This window comes from Sorex araneus, chromosome 2, assembly GCF_027595985.1.
Source record: "Sorex araneus isolate mSorAra2 chromosome 2, mSorAra2.pri, whole genome shotgun sequence".
NCBI lineage: Eukaryota > Metazoa > Chordata > Mammalia > Eulipotyphla > Soricidae > Sorex > Sorex araneus.
In genome coordinates, this window is record NC_073303.1 from 197,174,251 (window position 1) to 197,200,950 (window position 26,700).

The 26,700-nt window shown below is 47.0% G+C and overlaps 1 protein-coding gene across 1 annotated transcript in view; it reads right to left on the minus strand.

The window, feature by feature from the left end:
* Positions 1-25,939, minus strand: part of TMEM50B (transmembrane protein 50B) — a 39,431-nt gene extending 13,492 nt beyond the window's left edge. The window contains exons 1-2 of the mRNA XM_055126514.1: positions 25,782-25,939; positions 1,474-1,613 (exon numbers count right to left, since the gene is read on the minus strand). Coding sequence (XP_054982489.1) covers positions 1,474-1,572 — 99 coding nt within the window. The 5' untranslated portion in view covers positions 1,573-1,613; positions 25,782-25,939. The remainder of the gene's footprint in view (positions 1-1,473; positions 1,614-25,781) is intronic.
* Between the last annotated feature and the right edge of the window lie 761 nt (positions 25,940-26,700).

A 26,700-nucleotide genomic window follows, 5' to 3' on the forward strand; every position in this document is an offset into this window, starting at 1 on the left:
CAGCCCCTTTTCCTACAGACCATATAAGTAACCCATAAAATACTGTTTTGAATGCTGAGATTAAAAAAAAAAAAAGACTTACCATATCTGGGAGACATTCTGCAGCTCTGCTCTCAATAGAAAAATGTATCTGGCAAGGGATTCTTTGGCCTTTACTTGCCATAAGTACCTGCAGCCAAGGCTCTCTGAGCCAGCTTCCAACTCCCTCATTGCCCAAGAGCTGAAGAGGACATTTCTCCATCAAGCTCAAGCCTCCTGCTTCCATTAAGGAGCTCTACATTTACCAAAAAGAGTCTTCTTTCATGTTTCCGAACTTTATTGGAAACTATGCCATACTTTAAGAGAACCCAGTACTATATAGCTGAGCATGAATTTTAAAATGTAACATTCAGGAGCTAGAGCATTAGAACAGTGGGCAGGGTGCTTGCCTTGCATACAGCTGACCCAGATTTGCTTTCTGGCATCCAATATGGTCCCTTGAGTCCAGTCAGGAGTGGATCCCTGAGTGCAGAATGAGAAGTCCTGAGCACTCTGGGTGTGACCCAAAAACCAAAAGAATAAAATAAAATGTAATATTCAGGGCTAGAGAGAGAGTACAGCAGAGAAGGCACCTGCCACGCACACAGACACCCTGAGTTCCATTCCCAGCATTGCATACAGTCCCTTGAACCCCGCCCAAGAGTGATCTTGAGCACGGAGCCAGGAGTAAGCCTTGAGCGCCACCAGGTGTGGTCCAAAAGTCAAAATAATAACAATTATTACTATAATAAAATGTAATGTTCAGACACACTCATTTTGGGGCCCAAAACAGCACCCTCAGGCTCTCAAACTGAACTGCCAGCCTGGTTGGCCATGAATCTCTGGGAGGAGCCCCTGGGTCTCCTGAGAACTGTTTAGGAGCCTCCCCTCCTGAATAGATGCTGCAATTTGCATCAATATTGGCAGAAAGCAATAATGGGCCCAGTTAGAAATGTCATGGTTTGCTTTCTCTGGTGACTGGACTTTAAGTACGTGAGTAAAAGCATAGGGCTTCTTTAAGTGTAAAATGGAAATAAACATTGTCAAAAAAATTAAGCAAGGATTTCCTCCACTTTGCCCAAGTGCTGCAGCTGGGGGAAGAGAGATGGTATCTCAAGGGCACTGCAGTCTCTGCTCACAGCCGAAAGCGCAGTGAAGCCAAAAGGGCAATGCTGCTGAAGTGAGCACTACAGCTCACACACCGGAACGCCATGACTCACAGAACTCCACAAGAGCCTGGCTGGTTACATCAAATTCAGGGCCTGTGAGGATCTCCAGGGGCCCATACACACTACTGTATCGCGAGCAGGGGAAATGTGGGGTAACATGTTCAATAATAATATCTAGAACTCTGATGTCTATGCAAATATGGGGAAATTAATAGCTGCAGAAGAATACTCATAGGCCAAATGAAGACAAAAGACATCACATCACCAGCTGGGCCTTTTCACTCACCAATATTCCAGCTACCACAGAGGCCACAGCATTCCTTCTCTCGCTCCAGTCGATACACTCACACTCTGGCCAGCGGAAGTTATCCAGGAAGCCTGCCATCGTCTTGCCTTGAGCGTGGATCTTTCATTAAATACTGTATTCTATAAATAAAAGGGGGTAAAATATCTAAGCAAGTGTTTCTAGGACTTTCTTCCGTAAACTGTGAAACCCAAATTGATGTTAAGCGGTTGGAGCAGGTAAGGCACTTGTCTTGCATGTGGCTGACCCAAGATCAATCCTCACATCCCATATGGTCCCCTGAGCCCTGCCAGAAGAGATTCCTAAGTATAAGTAGGAAGCCCTGAGCACTGCTCATCGTGACAACCAAACCAACTTAACATTATGTCCTGCTCTTCAATGCTTAAGGAGTCCCAACTGCCATGTCTGCCTGCAGAGACGTACACAGGAAAGCACTGTTTGATTATACTGATGCAGGCACATAAACCAGTGACTCACACTGGAGGTGGCTTAATTAACACAAGCTGCAGCACCAGTATCAACGTGTTTCTGAGTATGGTGGCTTTAAAACAAGTCTGAAAATTCTTTGACATTTTTCCCACTAGAAAAGTGGGTCTGCATCCCTTCTGTTAAATTTATGCTGACAATGAAGAGATAGCGTAAGCTAACTTTTATTGTGCGACTTCTAAAACCAGGTGACAAAAGGCAAAGCAGTGTATTGCTGGTTCTCTGGAATATGAATACTCAAGTGCTCAGTCACTACAGGGGAACTCCAAGGCCACAATGCTGTGAGGGGACTGTGCACAGGTATTCCAGGGTGGACTTGGCCGAGAGACATTCCAAGTGCACTGTAGCACCCAAAATTTCCCCCTCCCCCTAGAATTCTGAATCTCCCCAGTTGAAACTCCCAAATCTATAGCACGGACCTAGGCCATCCTTGCCATACCCTTTCCAAACCCTGGCCCAGAGAAACCAGCAGCATCAGAAAAGAGCTGGTGTTATTTTCCTTTAGATTTTTAGTGTAATTTAATTTCTATAAGTTGACATTAACTCTAATTTTTAATAATGGCATGTTAAATAACTGACTTCCAAGCTTCTGAAATAAAATAATGCATGGGGCTGGAGAGCAAGTAAGAGGGTAAGATGCCTGTCTTATATGCAGCAGATCTCAGTTTGATCCCTGACTCTGCATATGGTTCCCCAAGCACTGTCCAGAGACCCCTAAGCACAGAGCCAGGAGTTGTCCCTGAACATCAATGGGTGAAGTTCTAACTTAACACACACACATATACACACACACAAACATACACACACACACACATACATACACACACACACACACACACACAGAGTACTGTGTTGATAAGTACTAGGAGAGAATCTAGAGGGGATCTGACCCTTGGGGGAAAATACAAGGAGAAAGATGAGCTCTGCTCGGTGATCAGCTTTGTTCTGAGATATATTCCAAAATGCCTATTCCAACCCAGTGAATCCCTGTGGTAGAGAATGGCTAAAATTTGAGCAAAATGACCATCTTTTAGGCTTGGGAGTCTCAGGATTCCTCAAGTAGCTGGAAATGGATGGGTGGGAGGAGCCTTGTAAAATGTGAGTCATACAGATATTTACAGTCAACTCTCTTTAAGTCCCTGGTGAGCCCCAGAACAGCACATGATAAAAGGGATTGCAAGGAATTCTACAGAAAAAAATAGCTCAAAGGCTGAAAAAAATAAAACCGAGATTTCAGCTGCTGCCCAATGAGAATAGTGTAGACTCTGAGTTCCACCAAATCAGAGGGGAGTAGTAAACCTTGTGGGTTTCCAGGAACACTCTAAAGAGTGAAAAACCAAGTCTCTGCAATTCCAAGATTATGGGACAGCACTGTAACTGTGAGGAAAAAAAGTAACTTTCTTCAGATGGCAATAACTGAATCCATAGTGTTTGTGAAGTCCAAGTCCTTAATGTCCAATATATAGTTAAAAAATATATACCATGTAGTCACAAAAGGAGAAAATATGATTTTCAAGGAGGAAAAAGAATAGTCAAAAGATCAAGTGGTGGGGCTGGAGCAATACCACCTCAGGTAGGGCATTTGCCTTGCACGCGGCCGACCCGGGTTCAATTCCCAGCATCCCATATGGTCCCCTGAGCACTGCCAGGGGTAATTCCTCCATGCATGAGCCAGGAGTAACCCCTGTGCATCGCCGGGTGTGATCCAAAAACAAAACAAAAAAAGATCAAGTGGTGCTGGGGATTGTACCTAGGCCTCTCTCATGCAAAGCTTATATTAAACCCACTGGAGTTCTCTCTCATGGCATGGTGATAGTTCTCTATAAAGTAAACCTTTACTTATAAAGTATAACCAGAAATACCATTCTAGTATTTTCTGAGGGAAGAAAAAACTATGTGTATGCAGACACACATAATATACAATAAAAATTAAAGTCTATAAGCATTTTATTCATTATAGCCCCAGAGATAAACTTAAATTTATCCAAAGAGCTGAAAAACCAAATTTTTTTTTCTTTTTGGGTCACACCCGGTGATGCACAGGGGTTACTCCTGGCTTTGCCCTCAGGAATTACTCCTGGTGGTGCTCAGGGGACCATATGGGATGCTGGGATTCGAACCCGGGTTGGCCATGTGCAAGGCAAACACCCTACCCGCTATGCTATCACTCCAGCCCCTGAAAAAACAAATTTTGACTGACTCATATGATAGAATTTTATTCAGCAACTAAAAGGAAACTGATACATATAACCACACAAAAAAATCTCTCACACTCAGGGCTGGAGCAATAGCATAGCGGGTAGGGAGTTTGCCTTGTACGCAGCCGACCCAGGTTTGATCCCCAGCATCGCATATGGTCCCCCGAGCACCACCAGGAGTAATTCCTAAGTGCAGAGCCAGGAGTACCCCCTGAGCATTGCTGGGTATGACGCAAAAAGGAAAAAAACCTCACACACGTGACTGCCGTAAAAGTCAGCACAGAAGAGTATACACTGCGGGATTTCATTAATTGAAGCTTGAAAAGAGGTCCAGAAATCAGAATGGTTGTCACCAGAATGGCTGAAACAACTTGGTGAGGGCTGGTATGAGGGAACTTTGGGGGATGATGTAAACGTTCCATTTCTTGACTGAGATTGTGCAAGCTCATACATATACTTACCAGCAGTCACCAAAGTGTACTCTTAAGATCTATGCCTTCACAGTATGTAAATCTTATCCACAAAAAGTTTTTCTTCCTTAATCATTCAGATAAGCTTTAACTGTACAAAATGGGTACATTTTGTCATTCAGATATGGTAATGAACTGCTACCAAAGATCAAACATTAACTGGTTAAAAACAACTCTAAGGCTAGAGAGATAATACAGCGGGTAGGGTTTGCCTGGCACATAGCCAACCCAGGTTTGATCCCTGGCACCAAGTGTGGTCCCCTGAGCACTGCCATGACTGATCTCTGAGAACAGAACCAGGAGCAAGCTCTGAGCACCAATGAGTGTCATTCAAAAAGAAACAAACAAAAAAACACTCTAAGGACAGTCTTCATGAATTGAAGATGATGGCTAAGGAGTAAAATGAAAATCTTGGGTTTTTTTTTATTAATTTAAACATTTACATTTTAAAAAATTATCTTTATTTAGGTTTCTGATTCAGCACAGCACATGTATCAAAGACTAATCAACATAAAGTAAATAAGACATTAATTGAAAGTCTTACATCTCTCTAAACTCTGACCAAGAATGTCAAGATTGCCACTATTACCAGAACTCCAACCTAGTCAAGCTGTAGACAAACTATTGGGTTATTTTGTTTTTGTTTTGCCAAGTCAGGGATAAAACCTAGAGCCTCACGCATGCAAATCAAGTACTCTAACATGGAGCTACAGCCCCCAAAGTTCTGTTTCCTTATATAAAATCCATCTCCTATATATATGTTAACCATTCTACATAGTTCTAAAAGAAGGAAATATGTAGCTATTTCCACACACTAACTTATAAAATGCTGTGGTCTCCTCCATCTTGAGGTTTAGCTTGGAGGTGAGCACAGCGAAGCATCAAGCACACACATGTGGATAACAGCTGAGACAGAAATACACACGACCCTCACTGAGGATAACGGGAAACCTATTTTATTTTATTTTGCTTTTTGGGTCACACCCAGCGATGCTCAGGGGTTACTCCTGGCTTTGCACTCAGAAATTACTCCTGGCAGTGCTTGGGGGACCATATGGGATGCCGGGGATCGAACCCGGGTCGGCCGCGTGCAAGGCAAACGCCCTACCTGCTGTGCTATCGCTCCGGCCCCCCCCCCCATGGGAAACCTATTTTAGAACAGCAGGTCAGGAGAAGCCTCTCTGAAGAGGTTAACATTCGCAAAAATGTAAAAACATTCCAATGTTAAAGCTGAGCAAAATCAAATTAAAGAGAAGCTTGAGAGCAGTGCAGGCGTAATTCTCTACAAAGCCCCTAAATCTCTCTGGCACAAGGAAGAATTAGCTGGTGCCAAAAGGAACCAGGAGAGAGGAGCAAGTGAGTTGGAAAAGTTTTAAAGAGAAACAGGTACAGGCCAGATCACACTGTAGATTAATATGGGCTTTATTAAAGATTTGGAGTTTCACAGCATTGTAACGAGAAACCAATAGAAGAACTTGAAGGAGTAAAGGGGCAGGAGCGGGAGGGAAAACTCAATGGGCTAAGTGCACCCCTAGCACTGCCAGGTGTGCCACCCTGCCAAAAAAAAAAAAAGGAGAAAAGGGACAAAGGTAGCAGGAGCCCAGTCACTAAGGTAAAGTGGGGGGAGGAAAGGGCTGGGATGATAGTAATTCACATCCCAGCTGAGACTATTATCTATCCTATGGGCTTTATTAGTTAGTATTTACCAAAGGATAAACACACTTATCATGACAACGCTGGCTCCCTGGCTTAAAGTTTAATCAAGTACACAACAGTTAACATATGACAACAGGCCTCTGGCGACTCAATACTGGCAAAAACTACACAACACAAAAGTAAATGTTCAGTGATAGAATGATGGCTAAGTAAAACAGTTTACATAAGTAAACATTAAAATATATTTTTAAAAAGCATTTAATGGCATGAGTCAATAACAATGATATGAAGTTTATAAAGCAGACTGAGGGCCAGAGAGTACCACAGGACCCCATATGATCCCAGAACCCCACCAGGAATGATTCCTGAGCAGAGCCAGGAGTAGGCCCTGAGCACTGCCAGGTGTGAGACACAGCTCTGCGGTAGAGAATTCACCTTGCATGTCTGAGTTCGTGGATTCAAACTTTAGCACCACCTCCCCCACCCCACCACAAAAGAAAATTATTAAAGTAGCATTATCCATAGGCAGAGAGAAGCAAAGAGTGACCACCAGGCTTCTACAGTGAGTTCCAAAGAAATGGTCAGACCCCATTCATCAAAGCATAAAGGGGGTCAGGAAGGTGGTGCTGGGGTAAGGAGGTGCTTTGCATGCACAGGTTCAATCTCTGATAGCACTTAGTCCTCTGAGCACTGCCAGAAGTGACTACTGAGCACCGGTATCCAGTGAATGCTGGGTATGGCCCCAAATCTATAAGGAAAAAAAGCAGCTGGGTAAAAGGGAAATGGGGAGTTTGAGAGTTTGAGCACCCTGTCCTGGATGTGACCAAAGGAAGCGCCCAGAGTCTGAAAAATATGGAAGGAATTGATCCAGGATTCACCTTTGACTTACTGCCCTTCTTCCCTGAATAGCTACTTCGAGGTACCCATGACAGCACCCATCCACACAAAACAGTGTTTCATCAGCACAAAATTCCTCCAGAGCAAGAACTGAACTGAGCAAGAACCAGCGGGTACTGGAGGGGGGAGGAGGCGGGTAGGGTGGGGTGAGAGACCATCAAACTTGGTCCCATCAGCAGAGGACTGCCAAACAAGCACAGAATTCAATCAACACCTTTTTTAATTAAATAATAATTGTCATCACTGAAAAAAAAATCCGTTACCAAAAGATCAGGAGATGAGCAAAATATAGAACACAATGGAAAGATCATTCAAGATGCTAGGTCTATAGAACAAAAGTGAAGCAAGTGACGCAAATGAAACAAAAATAAAATCTCCATCCTCCCTGCTGTTCACCATGACTAGCTATTAATTACTGGGTGCTGAACAGGGCTAAGCTTCTTACCTAGCTCTCCATTCTATCCTCACACAACCTGGATGCTTCGGCTATTCCTCACAAGACTCCAAGACACTGACTATTATTATTTCTGATGACTGACAAGACTTAGAGCGTAATCAGCATGGAGATGTGAGTGTCCCAGCGCACAGGACACTGGGGGCACCTGACAACATGCTCTGCACGGCCCGGCATCAGCTCCACGGTGCCTCTCCCATCTCAATTTCCTGAGAAAATGCTATTTATTGTTCCGAGGCCCAGGGGGAAGCAAGTGAGAACAAGATGGAGGAAAAACTGCCCCAATTTAGAGGAACACTGGGGACATTTGCAGGTGGCAGAGAGTGGGCCAATGAGGCTGCAATGCCCGTGGCACTGACCGCTGATTCCGATCTCACCAGAGAAGTCTGGGGAACAGAGTTTTACTCCTTTAGCTGTTCTAAGCCTGGTTTCCAGGCACTCACAGTATGAATATTTCATAGGCCTTAAAAATCCAACAGCATAAATAATTTAGAGATCTAAGTGCTTCGGGGAAAGATTTTATATATGTAATCTCAGGGAATGTTTCTTTGCCTTCTGACTTGTAAATCATATAGAACAAGAATAAGTTCTGGCAATTACCACCATGAACATAGAGTTTTTAGGGAGGGGAGGGGGGTTGCCCAGAACTTATCAAGGGCTGTTCCCTGGCTCTGTGATGAGGGATTTCTCATCCCTGTGTTGAAGGGACATAGCCAGTACTGAGTATTGAACCAGGGTTAAATACATGCAAGGGAAGTATCTTAATCCCTGTACTATCTCTCTGGCCCCGGGAATATAGATCTCTGAAGAAGCTTCCATTTTCAAACCCTATTACTTTCTCCAGCAAAATCCTTAACAACTTTCAATTATTCAAAATGCCATTTATTTGGGGCCAGAGCAATAGTACAGTGGGTAGGGCATTTGCCTGGTCAACCAAGGTTTGGTCGCTGGCATCCTATATGGTCCCCTGAGCACTGCCAGGAGTAATTCCTAAGTGCAGAGCCAGGAGTAACCCCTGAGCATCGCCAAGTATACCCAAAAAGAAAAATAAAAAGGCAATTATTTGATAAATCATCTCCTCCCCTGATTCTCTATGAGGCTGAGTCACATAGTTAAATCTGGAATTCAGCTACCTGCATCAGATCCTCTGTTGCACCCACCCCCCACCCCAAAAAAAATCAACATGTATGAGCCCAAATACATGCTCTCCTCTTCCAAGCCTGATCATGTTCCAGGTTCCCTTTAATGAATCAGTCACATATATCCCTTTGTACAAGCCAGAAAGCAAGTATCATTCTTTTTTTTCCAGGCACCATGGTAAGCAAAACTGTTATTGACAGAACTTAGTGCATACATCATTTCATCAGCACACCCTCCACCAGTGTCCACTACTCTCCACCAGGTCCCAGTATTGTTCCACACTCCACACACATACACCCAACCACCCCCTCCTAAGATTCCTACTAAAGACCAGTTTCCGGCTTCTGTTGCCTTTGGGCATTTGTTATTCCCCTATGATGTTTCTTTATAGCCTGCATATGAAAGAGAATGTTCTGAGTCTGCCCCTTTCCTTCTAACTTCACTCAGCATGATACTTTCCAGAGCCACCCACGTAGCAGCAAACTGCATGATTTCATCTTTCTTTTGTAGGCTTCCCATCCACCCCATCAGCTGGACATGCCCCCTAAACAGTTCTCAAGTTTGACCCCAATGGTGCTCCCACGCCACCACCTCCATGACCAGTTCTGCTCTCACCAACCATTCTAACAGCCTGCCACATTCACTCCTGCCCAAGAGTAGATGGATGACTGCTAAAAAATAAAAAAATAGGGGGCGAGGGGGGAGGTATACTGTGATTCTTGGTGGTGGAATATGTGCACTGGTGAAGGGATGGGTGTTCGAACATTGTATAACTGAGACTTAAACCTGAAAGCTTTGTAACTTTCTACATGGTGATTCAATAAAAGAATAAATTAATAAAAAATAAATAAATAAAAATTAAAATTAAAATTAAAAAATTTAAAAGTAAAATTTTTTTTTTAATTTTAAAAAGGCCAGATAGGACTGGGTTAAGGCATTTGCCTGGCACAGAGCCAGCCCTGGTTTGATTCTGGACACCACAAATGCTCCCCCAAGCCCGGCGTGATCCCTGCGCACAGAGCCAAAATAAGCCCTGAGGATCAGCTGGTATGGCTCCAAAACGAAAATAAAATTTTAAAGTACATTAATAAAAAGCACAAAGCTAGGGCTGGAAAGATGATACAGCAGATAAGATTCTTGCCTCGGATGTAGCTAATCAGGGTTTGATCTCCAGCACTTAATCCTCCAAGCCCACCACTAGTGATACCTGAGCACCACTAGGGTTGCTCAAAAACAACAACAACAACAAAAAGCACAAAGTTACCATCTTCCTCCGGCTTAAAACCTCCCAGTTGCCTTTTCATGGGCTTCAAAGGTACAGAGCACACTTTATGGGGCAGCCCAGGCCTCACTGCTGCCCTGGCTTCTCCTGACACTTCCTCCTTCTCACGGTCCCTTTCCTTTAGTTCCTCATACTTTTTACCTCACTCCACACCCTGAAACCCAACTCTCAGCGTGCCCCCTTCTCACTGCCAGTTCACCTGCTTCACTCCTACTCATCTGTGGTGTTACTGCAGTTGTCACTTTTCAGCTCAGATCACAGCTTTGCCTTCCTTCATTCAACACCTGTTTCAGAGAGTCTTCTAAGTGCCCAGCACTGGGGAGCTGCCTCAAAGAGCACATAAAAAGGCCCAGCTACACTAAGCTTTGGTGGGGGAAGGAAACAGTTAACAACAGCTTTTTGCTTTCTGTTTTGTTGTTGTTTGGGGGCCAAACCCAGCGGTGCTCAAGGCTCTGTGCTCAGGGGTAACTTTGGGAGATGCTCAAGGGACCATATACAGGAGTGGGGATCAAACTTGGGTCATTTGCATACACAGCCAAAGCCTTAACCGCTATATTCACCCCCTACCGTCGGCCCCCTTCTCCAGCCTTAACACCAGTTTTAAAAATACATTACAAGGCCAGAGCTGTAGTACAATGAGTAGGGTATTTGCCTTGTATGTACGGACTGGAGTTTGATCACCAGTATCCCATATGGTCCCCCGAGTACCACTAGGAGTGATTACTGAGTGCAGAACCAGAAGGAATCCCTGAGCACTGCCAGGTGTGGCTCCCCATCCAAAAAAAAATTAGAAAATAATCAAAGCCAAGGAGGGTAAAACCTGAGCATAATGAACAAGGAGAGCTAACAGTACAGATGAGAGTGGGGCCGGCTGGAACAGCAAACTGACAGCCAAGGTCGCCCCACTGAGCACCTGACACTCGAGCAAGGACTTGAAGGGGGAGAGTTCACCTTGTACCATGTGACAGAGAACAAGAGCAAGACCCGACCCTCAGGCAGTGCTAAGTATGCAATGAAACTGGAGAGTAGTAGGTTAGGGAGAGTGAAGGAGAGGGGAAAGGAGAGAAAGCAAGATCACAGACTGGGAAGGGTGATTAATCACAAGAGCTTTCTGAGCAGAGCAATTTACATCTAAAAGGATCCCTGGGGTCTGCAGAGAAAGTATCAAGGTTAAAGTGCTTGCCTTGCTTATGACAATTCCAGTTCAATCCCTGATTCTAGTTTTATTTCTGGCACCGCATCTGGTCCTCCTGAGCCCCACCAGGAGTGACCGCTGAGCGCAGAACCAGGAGTAAGCCCTTAGGACTGCCAGGTGTGACTTAAAAACTAAAAACATTAAAAAGTGAATATAAAATTAAATAAATACAAGGGTCCTTGTGGCTGAAAAATAGCACAAAGATTAGGGCATAACTAGTATTTTCCCGATCTAGAACAATCTGCAGTATCACATAGCTTCCCCCCCTGCCCACCCACCCCAACTTCAAGATCACTGGGAGCCCGGGAGGCTCCTGGAGCATCACTGGGATGGCCTGGGTAATCCCTGGCGCTGCAGGCCACATCCTCAGCATGTACGAAAACACTGTGCAGGAGGCTGGTGCCTGAGCACCACTTGGGTGGAAGGTGAAGGGGGGAGGGGGAGGGGAAGAGGAAGGACCTCTCTGACAGTTGGGAATGAAGCTCAATAGCCATGCATGCTTCCCATGCATTGAAATGAGTTCAGTCCTCAGCTCCCCCAAATAAGCAAGCAAATAATAACCCGGGACTTCCAGGAGTAAGAGCAGACAAAGAGAGAGCAGAAAAGGAGGCTGGAGAAACACTCCTGGTGGCAGCTGAGGCTGACTCTTTAGTCACTTCCTAGATATCCTGGCAGCCGAATTGCTACTACTAGTCCTGCCCACTCCCCCAGCAGAGGATTCCATGAGGGACCGTCCATGTCCATTTAGCTGACCATGGTTTTACTAGAGCCTAGCACACTGCCTGGCACACAGCAGGTCCTAAAATGTTCGGTGAGTTCCTGAACCTACTAGAGCTCTCAAATTCTGAAAGGCAATCCATGTTTCATGCTATCACTGCAAAAAGAAAGAGGGTCAACTTAATACCTTGGTTTATTTAAACTGATCATTTTGCGCAAACTGGTCACAGAAACATAACCTCATTAAGGGAAATAAATTCTGCCATAACAATCCAATCAAACCTTATTTCTTAAAAGCATGCTCCATACTTTCCAAAGTCCTTAAGGCTACTAGAATTTTCCAGAACTCGGATGTTGTAGCTAGGCTGAAAACTATATAAAGGTGTGAAGCTGGACTCCTAGAATCTTACAGTACTTAAAACCAATAGCGGTCTGGAGCGATAGTACTGTGGGCAGGATATTTGCCTTGCTTGCAGTTAATCCAGGTTTGATCCCCGGCAGCCCATATGGTGCCCCAAGCACCACCAGAAGTAATTACTGAGTACAGAGCCAGGAGTAAGCAAGGTGTGGTCAAAAAACAAACAAACGCAATTTTTTTTATTTGTTTTTTGTTTTTTAGGGGTCATACCCGGTGATGCACAGGGTTTTTTCCTGGCTCATGCACTCAGGAATTACTCCTGGCGGTGCTCAGGGGACCATATGGGTTGCTGGGAATCGAACCCGGGTCAGCCACATGCAAGGCAAATGCCCTACCCCCGTTGTGCTATCGCTCGAGCCCCTAAAAAACATTTTTTTTTAAATGTAAGTAAAACCAATAGCAAATCAGTAACATTTGTCTTAAAACATTTAAAAAAAGTGTGTGTGCTGGGGGGCGGGGGAACAGTTCAGATAATAACATAGGAGGTAAAGCACTTGCCTTGTATGCAACCAAGCCTGATTTGAATATCTGGTACCACATTTGATCTTCTAAGCACCAGCAGGGACTAGCACAACCCGGTATGGCCTAATGCCACCCCACCCCCCAAAAGAACACAGAACATTAAAAAATAATTAGAACTCAGATTCAGATTAGATCATATCAAGCATTCATAAAGTTCAACAGCCTATAAGATAAAGTCCAAAATATACAGAAAGCTTACAATCTTTTCCTGATATAGCTTCCTCTAAACTTTTGCTATTTTGATTCACACATAGAAAGAAAATCTGAGACCAAAGCAATAGTATAGCAGATAGGGTACTTGCCTTGCACATGGCCAATTCGGGTTTGATCCCCAACATCCCATATGGCACCCCTAGCCTGCTAGGAGTGAACCCTGAGCTCAGAGCTAAAAATCCTGAGCACTGATGGGTGTAACCCCCCCCAAAAAATGGGGGGAAAGTATCTATTATGCCTCTCTATCTCTTGCCTACAAGTAAATCTACAATCCAATCTTTGGGATACCAAACATTTTCTTAGCTAGATGGACTTAGTGCAAGTGCTTTCCTGAATAATTGTTTTAACAATATCACATCCTATGCAGAGTAATTATTTGGTCTGTATGCTTGCCAGACAGCACTTGAATGATGTCTGGAGAGAGAAATCAAAGTAGGAATCCTGTTTCTGGCACTCGCTCTGCTGTCATCTCCTGCTGTGTGGCACTGAGCTATGAGAAAGGTGAGCTAAATCAGGGGTCCCCAAATATAGTCATGTGCAGAACTGAGTGAACTTCATAGTCACTTGGGGAACTTAATGGGGGGGGACTGAACTAGATTTACTTCCAAAAATCAAGAGAAAGATCTACTTTTGAAACTTCTCAAGGGAACCTAATGATTAGCAAGTTAAAGAATCACTGTTTCAGGGGCCGGAGCGATAGTACAGCAGGTACGGCATTTGCCTTGCATATGGCCATCCAGGGTTCGATCCCCGAGCACTGCCAGAAGTAATTCCTGACTGCAGAGCCAGGAGTAGCCCCTGAGCATCGCCGGGTATGACCAAAAAGCCAAAAAAAAAAAAAAAAAAAGAGACTCACCCTTCCAAATAACCTCAAGGGTCTTTTCCACTGCTAAGATGCTAACTATCACTGGCTCTCCAGTACTAAGCCTCCAAGAGCAAGAACAGCAAGAAACTTGGAAGGATTGAATCAGTAACTTCATTAATGTAAAGTATACAACTAAAGAGCCAGGGAGATGAAGCACATACTCTGGATGTGGAAGCCCCAGGTACCTGGTACCATATGGTCCCCTGGGCCCTGCAGTTCATAAGCACTGCACAAAGAGTAGTTTGGAGGATCCCCAAGCACAACTGGGTATGGACCCACCACATAAATTTATGAAGTTTTGTATTTTAATCTTTATATAATTATAAATAAACCAACTTTATTTATCTTGATATGCTAAAAAAAATGCTTGTAAGACAGTCTTGAGTCAGTTGCAGAAATCTAAATACAAATTAGCCATTAAGATGGGGGGGGCTGGAGTGATAGCACAGTGGGTAGGGCGTTTGCCTTGCATGTGGCCGACCCGGGTTCAAATCCCAGCATCCCATATGGTTCCCTGAGCACCGCCAGGGGTGATTCCTGAGTGCATGAGCCAGGAGTGACCCTTGTGCATTGCTGGGTGTGACCCAAAAAGCAAAAAAAAAAAAAAAAAAAAAGATTCGGGAGGCTGGAGCAATAGCACAGCAGGGAGGACGTTTGCCTTGCACGTGGCCGACCTGGGTTCGATTTCCAGCATCTCATATGGTCCCCCGAGCACTGCCAGGAGTAATTCCTGAGTGAAGAGCCAGGAGTAACCCCTGTGTATTGCCGGGTATGACCCAAAAAGCAAAAAAATAAATAAATAAAAATCCAAAATTATTGGGTAAAATCATGAAAATGACCTTATTTTTAGGATACACATGGTCACCTAGAGGCAAAATAGCAATATCAGCAACAGAAGATCAAATGACTCAGCAAAAGAGTTCAAAGCTAACAGGACAAGGGGCTGGAGCCATACCACAGCAGGTAGGGCGTTTGCCTTGCATGTGGCCAACCCGAGTTCGATTCCCAGAATCCCATATGGTCCCCTGAGCACCGCCAGGGGTAATTCCTGAGTGCAGAGCCAGGAGTGACCACTGTGCATCGCCGGGTGTGGCTCAAAAAGAAAAAAAATAGCTAACAGGACAAATCTGAAAATGTTCAATCTATTTAACTTCTCTATGTGCTTAAAAATGTTAAAGAGTAGAAATTTGAAGAAAAAAAAACAGAAATACATACAATTAGGAACTGCCATCTAAATGCAGCTCATGGGGACACAATCCCAGGAATCTGACTGGAATCACATTCTATTTTTTTTTTTTTGGCTTTTGGGTCACACCCGGCAATGCACAGGGGTTACTCCTGGCTCATACACTCAGGAATTAACTCCTGGAAGTACTCAGGGGACCATATGGGATTGCTGGGAATCGAACCCGGGTCGGCCTCGTGCAAGGCAAACGCCCTACCTGCTGTGCTATCGCTCCAGCCCCTAGAATTACATTCTTTTTTGATTTTTGAATTTTTTTTTTTAAAGAGGGTTAGAGGGCTGGATTGGGCCATACCCAGTGATGCTCAAGATTTGCCCCTGGCGCTATGCTCAGGAATCACCCTTAGAGGGACTCAGGGAACCATCTCTAGTGCTGGAGTTGGCTGTGTGCAAGGCAAGCACCTTCACCCCTATCCTCCAATACCAGCCTTCCTTATTGAGGCTACCCACAGGAACCCTGCTTAGTCAGCCTGCCATCCAGAGCTTGTTCACCAATGTCCCACCTCAGCCCCTCCAGGACATCTTTCAATCACAGGTGAAAGGGCATCCTGGCAAGCAGTCCTGGGAACAGAAAAGTCTCAATATGAGCTCAGAAAAGGTCTCCAATGGAATCTTTCTAATGGGTTTTCAAAGGGGATGGGATTACCAATGACCGTCTTTCCAAATGAGCCACCACGGGCAGCTTCGATGTTCACACTGGCTAACCAGCCCCTGGCTAACTTTCATTCTGTCCCCCACTCCCCTAGGCCCCGAACCTCTGAAGCAGGCTCACTGATCAATCTTGCCCCATGCCAGGCCCTGCCTTTCACTTCCCTTAGCTATGATCGACTGGTGTGCAAACTGGGATAGCAGAAGTCCATCCTTCATCCTTCAGAAAGCCAGAGTGGATCAGAATAGCAGTGCAGGGATAAGAGACAGCACAGCACAGGGGTTAAGGCACTCAGTTTGGTCCCTGGTACTGCAAAGGGTCCCCGCAGCACCTCCAGGAGCAATCCCTGAGCACACAGCTGGGACTAGCACTGCTGGGGATGGCACAACCTTCAATACTACCAAAAAAGAGAACACACACCAATACTGTTAACCTCTGCCTTTGGCCAGCAGGCCTCACCTACAGAAGGCCACTGTGCAAGAGGCACGTGACTCCTCATGTGGTCCTTAGCAACTGTGACTGAGAAAATCATTCCTGCTTCTGGGTGACAGCAGCGGATGCAGACCAGCATCTCAGCTTAGTGGCTCCAGCCAGTCCACTGAAACTGCAATCAATGGTAGTCTGGTCTGCTGAGTTTGTTGCAGGATTTACAGGTGTGTGACTCAGGAGGGGCAAGTTCTGAGGTTCCTAAGCATGTAGGACTGGTAGTGGTGAGGGGGTGCATTTGTCTAGGGGCCAAGCTTAGAGTCATCTCTGACCCCAAAACTATCTGGGGTGATGTGCATTTTGTTGACCATGTCTTTACATTCAGCCATGGGTAAACACAGTAAAGGCTCACTCCTTGGAGTTCGACTCTTCTGGCTGCCAGGGACCTTGACCTTGGTCTGGCACAGAGCCTCAGTCCCATGTTCCTTGTTCTGCCACGTGGGCATGAGGACTTGGCCAAGGTGCGCCCTGGTCATTGTGCCCTGGGACTTTCCAAAGACACTCCCACACACATACCTGTCTAGAGCTTCAGGTTGGGAGTGGCATGAGGACAGAAGATGAATGCTCACCAGCAAGGGCTGTGTCCAGGGTCCCTAAGGGCCACCTTCCAGCTACAGGTCATACACACTCCGGGGCAGGTGAGGGTGGGCTCTGTTTGCACACCGGGTTTCCTCCCACCCCCAGAGAACATAGGTAGCTTAACTGACTGCAGAGTGAAGGGAGTTTCTAAGTCATAAACTAATGACAGGAAGAACACAAGAGGAAACAACAGCAACAGCCTGCCATGAGCTGGAGAGCAGGGAAGGATGTAACTGACGCAGACCAAGAAGAAAGCAGAATTCCCGAAGCAGGCAAGTGGAGAACCAGCTCAGAAAAGACTAGTGCATGGGAGAGCCAAGAATGGGGGAGTGCACCTGAAAAGTTACATATCTGGATTCTGTCCCTTTTCTCTCTGTGGTAACTACTGGCAACTACTCATTCCACCATAGGGAAGAAAACAGAGAAAGCGACAAATTATTCCTAGAAAATTTTCCCCAAGGAACCAGAGAAAAATTCAACAGAATGAATGCATGCTTTTCAAGCAGGAAGCCCCGGGCTCAGCCTCTCGCATTGCGTGGTCCACTCAACACCAGCAGGAGCACTGAACCAGGAGCAGTCCCTAAGCACTAATAGATGTAGGGGGGAAAAACATAAAGACAAAAGAAAAGTTCCCTAGAATAAAGTTGATTTCAAGCAAGTTCCCTACGAGGCCAGAGTGATAGTACATACAGCAGGTAAGGTGTTTGCCTTGCATGATGCCAACCCGGGTTCGGTCCCCAGCATCCCATATAGTCCCCTGAGCACCGCCAGGAGTGGTTCCTGAGTGCAGAGCCAGAAGTAATCCCTGAGCATCACCAGGTGTGACCCAAAAAGAAAAAATAAAGTTTCCCTATAAAAAGTGATGGTGTTCCCAGGTTAAAGAATCCATTAAGGGGGCAGGAGCGATAGTACAGTGGGTAGGGCGTTTGTCTTCCATGCAGCCGACCCGGGTTCAATTCCCAGCATTCCATATGGTCCCCCAGCACCGCCAGGAGTAACTCCTGAGTGCATGAGCCAGGAGTAATGCCTGTGCATCGCCGGGTGTGACCCAAAAAGCAAAAAAAAAAAAAAAAAGAGAGAGAGAGAGAATCCATTAAGGACTGGGCCTATGGTACTGAGGCAGTATAGCTGCCCTGCAGGGGCCAGAGTGATAGCATAGCAGGTAGGGTGCTTGCCTTGCATGCCGCCAACCCGGGTTCAATCCCCAGCATCCCATATGGTCCCCCGAGCCCGCCAGGAGTAATTCCTGAGTGCAGAGCCAGGAGTAAGCCCTGAGCATCACTGGGTATGACCCAAAAAGAAAAAAAGAAAAAAGGAACAAAAAGCAGATTCTAAATTTGCAGAGAAAAAACAAAGAATCGGCAAACCTGGTGACTTTAAATTCTCTACAGTACTGTCAGCATGTTTTTAATAACTTAGCAGAGCTAATGTAGCAATAACTAGAGTAGCTTATTACAAGCTATAAATAAGTTAGCAATAAATAATGTCTAACTACTCCAAAGTTCTTTTTTTCATTTTCATTTTTTTGGGTCATACCTGGCAATGCTCAGGATTTACTCCTGGCTCTGTAGTACTGGGGATCAAACCAGGGTCAGCTGCACGCAAGGCAAACACCTTAGCCCCCATACTAACTCACTGTCTCTCCTTTTTCTTTGTTGGTAGTGCTAGGAATTGAGTCCAGGGTCTCATACAGGCAAAGAAGATATATGCTCTACCACTGAGTCATATCCCCAGTTTAACTTCAAAATTCCAAAGGAAAAATACTTCTGCTTTTGTTGGTTTGGTTTGGGGGGGCACCTAGTGGTGCAGAGACTATTCAGAGGTTGGTACCTGGGGGTTGTTCTGGTGGTACTCAGGGACCATGCAGTGCCTGGGGTCTAACTAGGGCCTTCTCAAAGCATGTGCTCCAGCCGTCTGAACAATCTCTCTGATCCCTATAGGGGAAAAAAAATTCCAACCCAAACTCTACTTATTAGCAACCAAAATATTACCAAGTGTGAGGATAAAACAAAACATATTTGGACAGATGAGGACTAATTGTTAAAAAGCTCCTGGAATTTGAGCCCCACTGGAAGAGAGTGACTTATTAATAAAAGACTACACAGGCTGTGGGCAAGATCCCAGTCAGAAGCCCAGAGGACACTCCAGCTGTGCCCCAGAAAAGGCAGAATAACCAGGCCAGATGGAAGACACAGCCGCAGTACCTGAGGCCCGGCGCACCCAGCAGAGCTGGTCCTGGGCCTACCCTGGTATTTCCAGGCCCCGCAGCCTGCATTACCCTTACCCACTAGCACATGGAGGCCACACGCATCCCTCTCCCTCACAGAGGGGCTGCGGGCATGTCCTGCAAACCCAAAGGAGAAAGACAGGCTGCTCTCTCCCTCTGCTTCATTTCTCCTCCTACCCGGGCCCTCCAACTGCCCTTGCTCGCGTGAGTGCATTTTCAAGCCCTCACTCCTAGAGCTACACACTGACATCCCTCATTCAGGGCAGCGGGACTTTCCGGTCTGCCCATCTGTTCCCAAAAGACTTCAGCTCCAAGTGACAAAAAGGTCCCTTCATCACATAGTCAGACGTGTGCTTGGCATTAGGAGACCCAAGTTTAATTCCCCAATTTACAAAGCTTCAACCCTGTCTATGAGACCCGCTTAGATCTCATCTGTGCAGCTGTGACCTGAGCACAATTTCTTTCATGAGAAACTTACTGCTAATACATAGTTTATTAATAAACATCAAGGATTCACTGCAGGAACTAATACAGTGTTATGACTTTACAGTCTGCTACAAAAGATTAATCTCAAAGGGATTACGATCTTGTCCTCCTGTAGAACATTAATCAATTAAATCTCACTTGGCATTTTTATTGCAACATTCCTTTCCCTGAGGACTACATAAAGATATCTCCTTTAAATTCTCCTATATGAAGCTCTGTTGGGACCGGAAAAATAGTACAGCAGCAGGTGGGGTGTTTGCCTTGCACAGGGCTGAGCCAGGTTCAATCCTCAACATCTCATAGGGTTCCCTGAGCACTGCCAGGAGTAATTCCTAAGCAATGCTGGGTATGACCCCAAAAGCAGGGGGAAAAAAAAGAGAAGCTCTGTAACTTTGAAATAAAACTTTGAAGGACTGGAGAGATAGGGTAGGGCATTTGCCCTGCATGACATGATCGACCTGGGTTCAGTCCCCAGTACTCCATACAGTCCTCAAGACTGCCAGGAGTGATTCTAGAGTGCAGAACCAGAAGTAAGCCCTAGTATGGCCCCCCAAAACAAAAATAAACAAATACATAAATAAAATAAAGGTTCTGTCTTCCTCACACTTTATCCACCACTAGGTCTGTGCCCTGTGCTAGGATGGAGTAAGGAGCTCAGGGTGTTTCATATGTATGCATTTATAGGTGTCTGAAAATAAGCATGCACTAATGTTTAAAATCCAGTTTTGCTGTTATTGTTGCTCTTTTAGGCCACACATGCCATAGCCAATGTGCAATCTCTCCTGACTTAAAACTTCAAACCATTTTATTGTTTTAAATTTTATTTTAATGAATCACCAAGAGATATAGTTACAGACTTACAAACTTTTGTGATCACGTTTCAGTCATACTATGTTCAAGTACCCATCCCAATCACTAGTGCCCATTCTCCACTACCAGTGTACCCAGTATCCCTCCCGCCATCCCTAACCTTTCCCATCTCCTGCCTCTGTGTCAAGCACATTCCCTCTTTTTCTCTCTCTCCTTTTGGGCGATTCAATCCATTTTAGAAAGAAAAGCAAAAACAAAAAATTAGTGGAGAGTGTATTTATGGAAGAAACACAAATGTTTCCTTTCTTAGCCTGGTGATGGACACAAATGTGATCAGTGACAATTATGTTCTTTAAATACATAAATGTGTTTATGTATATACCTCACCCATGCACGTATAAATCACCACACTCCCCCCCATCCCCCCCAATGTGTGTGTGTGTCTTTGATAAGCATTTTATAACAAAATAATTTTACTTTAACAGAGAACAAGAACTTGTTACTGATGAATATTCATGAAAGTAACCACAGGCATTACACAAACTTATGCCTGTTCACATTTACCCTTCCTACAGGCATTCTCTCCATGCTGCCAAGTCTGTTCGATGAGTCAACAAAACCTTTATTAACCTTTAAAACAACACTTTTTTTTTTTTTTTGCTTTTTGGGTCACACCCGGCAATGCACAGGGGTTACTCCTGGCTCATGCACTCAGGAATTACTCCTGGCGGTGCTCGGGGGACCATACGGGGTGCTGGGAATCGAACCCGGGTTGGCCGCGTGCAAGGCAAATGCCCTACCCGCTGTGCTATTGCTCCAGCCCCTAAAACAACACTTTATTAACAAGGCTGATAAATCCCCCAAGGCCATAAAGAGAGTACAGTGCGGAGGTTGCTTGCCTTGCATGTGGCTAAGTAGGGTTTAATACCAAGCACCCTATATAGTACTCTGAGCACTGACAGGAGTGATCCCTGAGCACAGACCCAGGAGTTGGCCCTGAGCACCACTGGGTGTGGCCAAATAAACAAAACTAAATTCCCCATTATTGAACCTGGTCTGCACCTTTTTCATTTCTGGTCTCTAAATACAAAAGGAAACACACACACACACACACACACACAGACATCACAATTTTTGCAAAATGCATTTAAGTTTAAATCTTTTACCTTGAGTCTTTAAATTGTAAAATATTTTCAGTTAAAAGGGCAGGGAAAAATGGGCTAGAGCACAAACTCTGCAAGCAGAAAGCACAGGTTCCATTCCCAGTATGGCATGTGTCCCTAAGCACCATCCAGGTGCACTGAACAGGGAAAACTCCCTGAGCACTACCAAGTAAAGTCCCAAAACCAACCAAACAAAATTTCAATCTATGAATTTAATCTATGAAATTTAATAATTTAATTAAATTTAATAAATTTAATCTATGAAATTAAATCTAATTTAATCTATGAAAAAGTTTCTGAGGTTTGGGATGTTATCAAGCATTAGCCTTGCGGGTTTGAGGTCCTCAGTTTTTGGTCCCTAGCACTACAAGAGAAAAGAGGTGAAAAGAGCACTGAAATTACACGTAAATGATCTACATGGAACTAATCCTCTGATCGAGAAAGATTTCATGCACTGAATCTTTTAATGACTAAAACTCAGAAGCCAAATAAATGCACTTTAGAACAGAGAAGACAATAGATAACAGAACACCTGAACAACAGTGTACTATGCAGCCTATCTTTTTACTTGGGGGAGGGCGTACATCCCAAAGAGTGCTCAGAAGGTCCGAGGGCCCAACCTGTGATTCTCCACCAACCAGGCAGTCAAGTGAGTGCAGGGGCCCGAGGACGCTGCAGTCTCTTAAAAAATGAGCAAGGTGGGGTTGGAGCAATAGCACAGCAGGTAGGGCGTTTGCCTTGCACGCAGCCGACCCGGGTTCTAATCCCAGCATCCCATATGGTCCCCTGAGCACCACCAGAGGTAATTCCTGAGTGAAGAGCCAGGAGTAACCCCTGTGCATCGCCGGGTGTGACCCAAAAACCAAAAAAAAAAAAAATGATGCAAGGTGGCTGGAAAGATAGCACCGCAGGGAAGGTGATTGTCTTGCATGTGGTGGACCCAGGTTGAACCCCTGGCACTCCATATGGTTCACCAGGCCTGCCAGAAGAGCCAGTAAGTCCTGAGCATTACCAGGTGTGGCACTAATTCCCCCTCCACCCCACAACAAAAGACCAAGGAGCAGAAGAAATGTGCAGGGGATTATGGCACATGCTATGCAAGTGGCCCTGGTTCGAGGCCACACTGCACAGTCATGTGGCTCTCCCCTATCTCCACCCCAACTCCATCTCATGGTGGTCACTGGCACTGCTAGAGCAACCTCATAATCCCCAGCAGCTCCGAGCCAAGCAGTACGGCATCCTCAAAACACAGATCAACAGGCGGAGAACAGCTGACAGAAGCCCCAGGGCACTGTCTGGGAGGCCCCCTACCTTCCGCCCCCAAATTGAATGAGGCAGGTCCACAGGTACTGACAGGAAAATGTGTCCTGGTATAATATTAAGTCAACTGTCCAAAGGCTAGGGTATGAGCCCTTTCTCAGGAATAGAAGAAAGGATGCCAAGGGCTTTGAGAACTGAAGAATGAAAACATTGTGTAAGAAATGTATATAATTTGGGGGCCGGAGCGATAGCACAGCGGGTAGGGCGTTTGCCTTGCACGCGGCCGACCCGGGTTCGATCCCCGGCATCCCATATGGTCCCCCAAGCACCGCCAGGAGTAATTCCTGAGTGCAAAACCAGGAGTAACCCCTGAGCATCGCTGGGTGTGACACAAAAAGAAAAAAAAAAAAAAAAGAAATGTATATAATTAGTAAATACGATCACACTATTACGTGTCAATGCTTTTTAAAAATATTTACTGAATGGCATGCTAAACTACTGAATACTTGTATTGCATTATGTGTAATTATATAATGCAATTAAAATATATAATACAGTAAGTCATATTCAGTGCATTATATATCAAATGCATTATAAAGTATTTTGTCTTAATTCTTTCTTAATCTTTTTCTTATATATTTCTTGGGCCATACCTGCGATTATCAGGTGTGGACTTCTGACTCTGCATTCATTAATCACTCCTAGAGGTGCATGGGGGACCATATGGGAAGCCCTGGGTCAAACCTGAGTCAAATGCAAGGCAAATGCCCTACCTGCTGTACTATAGCTCAGGCCTCTCTTAAGTTTTCATTTATTGTTATTTGGGGGGAAGGAATGGGCTACTCCCAGAGGTGTTCTGGGAACCATACACGGTGCTAGGGACCCAAGCAGAATCTGTCTCCATGCATGGCAAGTACCCTCCCTCTGCACTAGCTCTCTGGACCCACTATAAAGTATTTTAAGTGCAACGCTTTTATGATATTAAATTAACAAACCCGTAAAATTTAAAGAGTTGCCTCACCATATTTGAGAGATGATGATAAATTCAATCTAAACATGTTAATCCTCTGCGATCAGCCTATAGTGACTGCTAGTCAGAGGCATTTAAAATGCATTAAGCTCCTTACTATAAATGAGGAAAACCACAAAATCAATTTGTTTTAGCGAACAACTTACTGCAATTTTTATGGTAACTAACATAAAAAGTGTTACTGCACAAATTGTCGGAAGAAAACTGCAGATAAAATTGTCGAAAGTATTTGCGCTGAGTTGTGGTGCGTTACTAGAAAACTGTCGTGATGCTGTTTGCAGATCAGTAAATATATGGCAAGAGAGAAGAAACAAGTTCTAACTTTACACTGATCCACTTCCGAGTTATTTGAATGTATAACCTGATAGTCTGCGATGCCACTAATCGTCATCGTCATCATCATCATCATCACCATAATCATCATCATCTCACAACTAGACTATAGCATGATTTTTTTTTAAAGGAGCAAATACGGATAAAAGACGAAGTTCCTGGCCCCGACTGATAGACAGTACACCGAGTGGGGCGTTTGCCTTGCACGCCACGGGTCCGGGTTCGATCCCCAGCATCCCATATACCTCACCCCCGAGCACCGCCAGGAGTAATTCCTGAGTGCAGAGCCAGGAGTAACCCCTGAGCATCGCCGGGTGTGACGGAAAAAAGCAAAAAAAAAAAGAAAAAAGAAAAAGTTCTTGACCTGGCAACTCCAGAAGTCGCGAAAAGGCCCAGCCAGGTAAAGGGGAGGGTGGGGGCGGGGAGGGCGTGTCTGGAGGGTGGGGGTGAGGAGGCTGCGAACCCCATCCTCCCTCTGGCCTGCAGAAAACCTGCTTTTCCGGCCTCCTGCGAAGTCCCGGCCCCCCCCCGGGTTTTCAGAGGGTGAAGCGGACGCGTCCGGCCCCCGCCCGCCCGCCCGGTGCGGACCGTCAGCCTAACGCGGGCGCCGCGGCCGCAGCCTCGGACCTCGGCGGCGAGAGGGTGGGCGCGCGTGCCGCGGGCCCGGGAAGCGGGGGGCGGCGCCTCGGGAAGGGAAAAACACAAAACAAGAAAAAACAGGGGGTTCGGAGCCCCCCAGCGGGGCGCCCCGGGGAGGCGGGGGGGGGGGGGAAGGAGAGGCTCGCGGCTCCACCAGGGCGCGATTCGGCGCGACGTGGGGACTCGCGGACACCCGCGCACACGCGCGGGGCCGCGTCCCCCCGCTCTGGCTTCACACGAGCATCGATTTGCCGTCCCGATCCAGAACCTTCGGGGGTGTGTGTGTGTGTGTGTGTGTGTGTGTGTGTGTGTGTGTGTGTGTGTGTGTGTGTGTGTGTGTGTGTGTGTGTGTGTGTGTGTGTGTGTGTGTGTGTGTGTGTGTGTGTGTGTGTGTGTAAGGGGGACGCAGAAGCCAACTTTGGAGCCACCCCCCGCCCCGGCGACCCCCCACGCCACCACCGCGGCGCCCCTCCACACTTCTGACTGGAATGTGCGCGCCGCCGCGTCCCCTCGCCTCACCCGCCTCTCCGGAGGGGGACGGGGTGCGGGGGGACAGTCTTTCGAAAAGCTCCCCGAGCCCGGCGGGGCGACCACCCACCCACCCCCACAGGTCCCCCCTAGTCTCCGTGTGGCCCGGCCCGTCGGGGTTCGCCCCCGGCTGGCCCGCGTCGTTCCACAGCGGGGTCGGCCCAGTCGCAGCCCGCCGCCCCCCGGCGCTCGCCGCGGGGTCACGTCCATGGGCCGCCCGCCCCGCAGGCCCCGCTCGGCCGGGCCCGGCCCCGGAGCCGCTGCACCTGACAGGCCGGGCCAGGGGGCGGGGGGCGGGGGGCGTCTCGGCAGCCCGTGCCCGGGGGCCCGCCGCCCGCACTCACCCGCTTCCCCGACGCCCACGCCGAGTCCTGGCGCGCGCGGGCGGAGGCGGAGGTGGAGGCGGAGGCTGAGCCGGTGTCAGCGCCGCGGCCGGGCCGGCGTCCTCGGCTCCACCTCAGCCGCGGCGGCCGGGAGCCGGCGACGGGCGCTCCGAGAAGGCGCCGGCGGGGCGGGGCGCGGCGCCGTGCGCACCCTGGCAGCCAATCGGCGCGCAGCAAGTGGCCACCGGGGGCGGGGCGCGGCGCCGGGGGGCGGGGCGCGGCGCCGGGGGGCGGGGCGAGGGCGCCGGGACTCTGCGGGACCTCCGGGGAGGCGGGAGCCCCGCTCGGCCGCCGGCTGAGGTCGGCGCCCGCGTTCCCGGGGCCGCCCTCGGTGGGTTAGGGTCGGCGGCTACCGCAGCCGCGTGAGATCACCTGCTTGACGGACGGTTAAGGAGAAAACCCGAGGTTCCCCAAGGGCCGGGGCTGTCTTGGCTTCTGGGCCCAGCGGTGGCGGCCGCGGGCTGTCCGGAGGAGCAGGTGCCCATGGAGGGCTCTCAGGCGTGAAGGGCTCTTGGGGTGCCCTTTCCTACTCCCTGGCTCTCGGAAAGGTGGAAATACTCGTTCAAGATCACTAAGTCGAGGCCGGAACAATAGCACCGCGGGTTATTTGTCTTGCACTCTTGCACGCAGCCAACCCAGGTTTGATCCTCCGCATCCCATATGGTCGCCTGAGCACCGCCCGGAGGGCAGCGCCAGGAGTAAATCCTGAGCATCTCCGGGTGTGGCCCTCCACCCTCCTACCTCCTAAATAAAATCACTGACCAGTACTGGTAAGCCGAGCTGACCAACCGTCACAACTGGTCTGATTGTGATCTCATCCTTGCACCAAGATATTTGGCTTTTTTTTTTTTTACTGTCTCCTTGAAAGAGATTGGTTGTT